This window comes from Lagopus leucura, unplaced genomic scaffold (assembly GCF_019238085.1).
Source record: "Lagopus leucura isolate 7727_CA_CO unplaced genomic scaffold, USGS_WTPT01 Super-Scaffold_100002, whole genome shotgun sequence".
Classification (NCBI taxonomy): Eukaryota; Metazoa; Chordata; class Aves; order Galliformes; family Phasianidae; genus Lagopus; species Lagopus leucura.
The window spans coordinates 82,600,680-82,607,077 of NW_024962263.1; the positions used below are offsets into that span (position 1 = coordinate 82,600,680).

Consider the following 6,398-nt stretch of genomic DNA (forward strand, 5'->3'; position numbering starts at 1 on the left):
AGAGGAGAGGAGAGGAGAGGAGAGGAGAGGAGAGGAGAGGAGAGGAGAGGAGAGGAGAGGAGAGGAGAGGAGAGGAGAGGAGGAGAAGGAAACACTGCGTTAATTCACAAAACTGATTTGGCTTGGAAAGACAGATGCTAATAAATTGAAAAGAATGAGTTTCCTCAGTCTTTGTATTACCTATTTTGAGGTTATTTCTATGTGTATTTTAAAGTTAGCTTTAATATGCATAATTTCACACTTGATCCTTCAAGGCATTGGTTATGCAAATCTGTGTAGGCTTACTGACTACCGAAGAATTCATTCACATGAATGAAGGGTGCATAGGGAGAGAATTAAAATCCAGTATATGTCTGTAGCTTACATAATTCCAACTCTGTCAAAATCCATGTCTATATTATCATCTGCCTACATTATATAACACTAAGGAGCTTTGAATTGTTTATTCCTCCCTATATGCCTGCAATACATACATATATTCTTAGAAATTCTAGATCTTATATCACATAATCATCAAGAAAATAGTAAGAATGAATGCAATAGAAATGAAACCATCTTCTGAGTGAATGTTCAAGGTAAATACCATCCTCAGCAAAGTATCTAATCAGGAACACAGATCCATGCACTTGTTTATCAGTAAGATCTTGCATTTCTCATTTCTTCCCTCACAGGTTCTCTGAGAAGCATTCCATTGCTAAGCATTTTGGGCTCAAGTAACCTGGATTTCAGGGTTTTCCAAAACATGAAAAGAAAATGTTTCTGGCAAAACAGAAACTAGTGGGCCTATGTTTACTATTTGAAAAATAAATGAATAAATACGTAATCTAATTTCAAGACAGTAATTGTCTTCCACCTATATCCAGAATGCTGGTTCAAATTCATTTCAGAAACACAAGAAAAATCAGATATTCTCTTGTATATCACTGCAAGAGAAAATAATGTACTTGGGCAATATTTGCATTCCTGACCATGCATGCTGTATTAAACTCAACAAAAAGCTAATAAGGTAATACTGCATGCTTGCATTCAGCATTACAAATGATTTAAATTTCTCGTGAATGTATTAATCCATACCTATTATTATTAATTAAGAGATTAAGGGAAAACATATTCCAGTACTTTATTTTCCTTTTGTATGTACTTTTGCAACTATATCAGTGTAGATAGACTTGTAACAAGTTTATACCTACATTTACTGAGAAGAGGATCTGCACTGTTTTCCCCATGGATACTACAGAGTGCAGTAATAAATTGACTTCAGGGTAGAGAAGACTTTGTGCTCAGAACTGAGTTTGGTGTTCTCTGCATGAAATCCTGGTCTCATCAAAATCAGTGGAAAACCCATTATTTGGACCACGATCAAAATTCTACCTTCTGTTTTGTCTTTTGTTGTAGACTTTAATTCCTTAATCTTGTGTACTGTAAGTACCTGTCTGCATCCTGAAGAACAGCAAGATGGTCACAGGTATTGCTACATAATCTAATAGGTTGTTTAGACTTGTAAGATTTCTCTGAAGGGAAAAGACAATGCTTTACTTGGAAAAATAGCCCTGTGATAAAAGAGTACTCTACCTGCAAGATGAAGAAGTCTATGTAGTACCAAACATTTGCTATATAGCCTTGATGACACAGTCATTTAAACAGTCTGTATTTGCCTGTAAAGTAATAGTTATACACCAAAAGCCCTCAAAATCCGACACTTGAAAGTGCACCAGAGTTCCCTGAAACAAACAAAAGGCTGAAATGCCATAAAGTAACTAAACAGGACAGTGCAATTCCAGGGGCTGCGCCCGCTCACTTACTGCCTCTCAACGCACCTCCCGCACAGCAGGGCGCAAATGGTGCGCGGTGCTCTGCGCGGGGCCCGGTGCAGTAGCGGCAGAGCCGCTGGAGGGAGCCCCCGGGCCGCGCTTCAGCACCACGCTGCTGGACAGCGCCCGCGAAGCTGCGCTCCGCGCATCTCCCGCGCATCTCCCGCGCATCTCCCGCGCTGTGTTTGTGGGAAGGAGTGCGTTCCCTCCCAGCATCGGGTAAAGAAGGATCCAACCTCTCCCACAGAGTGGACAAGAGAAGCAGACAAAGCAGTGTACAATTAGGTGACATTAAGTGGGCTCTGAAAAGGAGGAGCTGGTGAGAATCGACACCAACATATGGCAATCTGTGTGGATCCTGTTCAGGAGATTTATATATCTGGTTCATGAACGCAATCAACTGGCTGGTAAGGTCTCATTGTACACCAGTCAAAGTGGTTCATTCACGCAGCTGGCAAGGTACTAGGCTGCAAAATGAAGACATTTGTATCTCTCCCAGGAAACGTCTTTGTTAGAAGTGTCTTTGGGATATGTGTGTGTTCCAGGGATCAGATAAACAGCTGCGATACCTGTGTATAATGAGATAGCAGTGTTTTATTCACAGATTCAGGATAGGACAATAAGACGTGAAAGAACCTTAAGACATCGGCATAACTCACACAGCTTTTGATCATGTACTAATAGTGCCAGCAGTGCATGGGAGTGGGACACAACACAGAGCTCCAATTCATTCATCAGCACGTTACCAGGATCCAAGCAACAACTCTATGCAGTAATCGTCTTACGTCGATAGAATTCATTCAGGCAAAACCCACTGTGTCAGATTCTCTCAGCAGTGTGAGCCTGGCCACGGGGGAATGAGGTCAAGCAGCCCTACAGCTCACTTGTGTGTGGAGGAAGGGAATAGACAGGGGTGGACAAGGAATACAGGATGGCCAGGCTCTGGGTGAGGTAGATGTGACCCAAGGACCACCATCATTAAAACTTACAGGTGCAATATCAGCCAGTTCCCAGCTGCGCATCCCAGCAGTCATGTAAACAATATGCCATCAGCAACACATTCCTCTACATCCTCCCTCCTTTGGGAATTTTCTGCCAGTATCTGCACCTCCTTCCCACTGATTCCCTGGAGCTAGCTAAATGGAGACAATAATCTGCTGTGAAATATTGGTAGCACAGAGCTATGACAGTCTGGGAAAGGATGGGGGGAAGGGGAGCAGAGAGAATCCCCAGGATTAAGTTGCCCTAGAAAAGCAGCATTTTCTTGCTTTGAAAGGATGTCAAGAGCTCACTGAATCCTTGCTTCCAAAAGGAAGAAGCTGAGTGAGTGTAAAGTCAGGTTAGTCCTGATTTTAACTTCTCAGACACACACATTTCCCAGTGCCTCTCAGTTGTTTGCATGGCACTCCATGGCATCCCTCCCTACCTTCCCCTTCCCCCCTCTCCAACCCCTCGTCCCATCCACTCTGTTTTAACCAATTCTCTGTCCTAGACATCACTTCTAAGCACAATAATGATTGCTTCATGATCACAAGCAGAACAGACATGTTGGTACCCTTTGAAGACAAGTTAGGAATTCACACCAAATCTCCAAGGAGAGCCTTCCCCTTTTTTCATTAAGGGTATCACTTTGCTCTTATTGGAAAAGAGCAACGTGCCCTCCTCCCGTTTTCTCACAGCCCAGATCAAGCTGTGCAACACACATGAAAGCACAAGTCATTCCAGCAGGTCTAGAGTTAAAAGGCATGAGCAAGTAAATGAGAAATGAGCAGTGGGAGAGCTTGGCCAAGACAGAGTTATCTTTCCCGTCTCATCCCATGGACCATTGCTGGAAATAAAGGAGGGAAGTGACAAATGTTCTGTCCCTCCAACTTGCGCCAAGAAAACTGTTCCAAGGAATAACTGTGAAGTGATCATACAAGGATGAGGAACAGTGTAGCCAGGAAGTGCCCCCCTCCCCCTCTTAGGGTGAAATCTTATTCCACTGCTTCTTTCACAGGGAGGATAGCCAATGTGGGAGAGAGAGGGAGGGAAAGAAGGTGTAATTTTGCCTGTGTTCTCCCCAAAGTACAGAACATCTGAGCACCTTGCTAAAGGGGAAAGGATTCTTGGGACACCCCACACCTCCTCTTAGGGTGATGGAGAAAGAGGAGGCCTCCCACCCTTTCCTCACCACGGTACCTGGTTGAGGGAAGTCACGGCCAATCTAGGGATAACCAGCTGCATGACGAGCTGCAGGACAGAGGTGACCAGCCCAGCCAGGATGGCCCAGGTGAGAGGCAGCGGGAGCATGCTGTAGGTTGCAAAAAGTGTGAAGAGCACATAGCCAATGCCATCCCCAAGGAGACCACAGCCCAGGCCAGCTGCCAGGATCTGTGTGGCCATGGCCACCCAAGTGACCACACCGCTGTACTGCAGGTAGGTGTATGAGGTTGTGTCCTTCCTGACCACCACTAAGGCACAGATCACCACCTCAATGCCAGTGAAGAAGCCCAAGAGAATGCCCTTAATGGGGTCCATGGGAGCGGAGGCCAGGGTCAGGTGGAGGAACAGCAGGGTTAGCTTGGTCAGCACGTCCAGGATATTCATGACCACCTCGGATTTGCGCCTCTGGCCCAAGAAGTAGCGCTGGTAAAGGCGCTCCAAGTCCCGGGACTTGAAGGAATTGCGGAGCGTGGGGAAGATCACCCCACGGTAGGTGTAGCCCCAGTTGAGGAAGAAGTCGGAGTTGCTAGGAGCACAGTCCAGGGGCAGAAAGCCCAGGTCCCCATTGCTGCTCGTGCGCTCCGGGAAGACTTTGGTGCCTCCGTTGTTGTGACGCTCGCTGCCCAGACTCCGTCCTGCTGACTGCCTCCTGAAGTGGTGGTGGTGGTGGTGGTGCGGGTGGTGGTTGGGGCAGCAGGTCTCCTCCGAGCTGAAGCCTTTGCCCCCAACGCTGCTGCTGCCGCCGCTGCTGCTGCTGTGCTCCTGGATGAAGCGCTGCTCGGTAATGTGGCGCACGGCCGTCTGCCACAGCAGGCGCTGGGGTCTGCTGCTGCCGGGGGGGGTCCTATTGATGGTGTAAAGTTCATCGCTGTCGCTCAGGCATCGCACCTCCGAGAGCTCCATGGCGGTGACTGGCGGGGGGCAGAGCACCGGTGGAGGGGTGAGGCGGGGAATGCGGGGCACCGGCTTTGGGAGGGGAACGGAGGGAGGGATAGAGCCGCGGGAGAGGAGGGAGGGGATGGAGAAGGGCGGGTGGAGACGGCTGGGTGCTGCCGGAGGGATCACATTTATAGGCAGGGCGCTGGCTCCGGTTGCTCGGCAGGCGGCGGGGCTGCTTCGCCGCTGGGGTCCTGCGGCGGCTCAGCGCAGGCGGTCTTCGCCCCGTGCCCGTGCCCGCTTCCGCGGATCTCCGCAGAGCTTCATCCCGCGGAGTCCGGCTGCGGTGCAGCCCCGGAGCCCCGGTGGGCCAGGTGCACGCCCTCCTCGGGGCAGTGAGCGGGGAGGGAGCGGAGCAGCGAGTCCGGAGAGGAGGAGGGGGGAGCGGAGCATCTACGGGCTCACCCCCGATGCCCGGCGAACGATTCTTGGCCCCATCCGGAGGCTGGAGGCGTAGAGGGATGGGGAAAACCGCCTCGCAGAGAGCCGTTCAAAGAGGGCAGCTCTTCGCTCCAGGGATCCAGGGGCTCCGCTCCGAGCTCTGGTACCCGGGAGCTGCTGTAATCCCCGCGACTGCGGTCAGGAGAGAGGCGGTCGGGTCGCGGGCATCCTCGGTCACGGCGCCGGAGCCGCCGGCCGGGGGCTGCCCGCCCGCATCCCTCCGGCGGCGGGGCATGCCCTGCAGGGCGAGCAGCCTGCCTCAGAGCGAGCCTCTGCCCGGGGGTAGCTCGGGGCTGCCATCCATCGCAGGAGGTCGGGATAAGAAAAAAATTAAAAAAAAAAAAAAAAAAAAAAAAAAGGAGGGTAAAAAAAAAGGGAAAAAAAAAAAGGAAGGAAAAAAAAAAAAATGAGAGCAAGGAAACGAAAAACCCGCCCTAAACTCAGAGCTCTGGGAAGACCGCTGGTAGAATCCCAACTTCTCTGCGGAGCAGGGCAAGGAGGGCTTCGGGCTCTGGGGCTTCCCCCCGGCAGCAGGGAGGAGGACGAGAAAGAGGAGGAGAAGGACGACGAAGTCTCAAGGATGTCTGTGGCTGTAGGGCGGCGGGATGCGCGGTGCTGCCCCGGGAGCCGCGAGGACCGGAGCGGCGGAACCGGCAGCCGCCGGCAGAGTGGTGCTACTGCGGGAGGGCGGCCCGGGAGGAGGCAGAGCTCGGCGCGGTCAGCTGATGCCCGCGACGTCGGCGGGGCTGCCCGCACTCCCTCCCTTCCTCCCCCCTACCCCCCCCCCGGCCCCATTAAAGCAGCCGCACTCGCCGAGTAGGGGATAGGGTGCAGGATGCAGAAATGGGGGACCCCACGGCAGGGGCTGGGCTCGTGGTTGTCACTCAGGTTTCTCCAAGTTGCCCACCTTGGAGATGGCCCTGTCTGCCCCACAAAGCCTAGAGGACCTGTCTATCTGTCATGCTAGTGAGACCATGCTGGAGTCAGGCATCACTCCACGCAGGC

The 6,398-nt window shown here is 51.2% G+C and overlaps 1 protein-coding gene across 1 annotated transcript in view; it reads right to left on the reverse strand.

Moving 5' to 3' along the window:
• The window catches only part of ADCY8 (adenylate cyclase 8), a 121,202-nt gene extending 116,202 nt beyond the window's left edge, over positions 1 to 5,000 (reverse strand). The window contains exon 1 of the mRNA XM_042869338.1: positions 3,993 to 5,000. Within this exon, the coding sequence (XP_042725272.1) occupies positions 3,993 to 4,919 (927 nt within the window). The 5' untranslated portion in view covers positions 4,920 to 5,000. The remainder of the gene's footprint in view (positions 1 to 3,992) is intronic.
• Between the last annotated feature and the right edge of the window lie 1,398 nt (positions 5,001 to 6,398).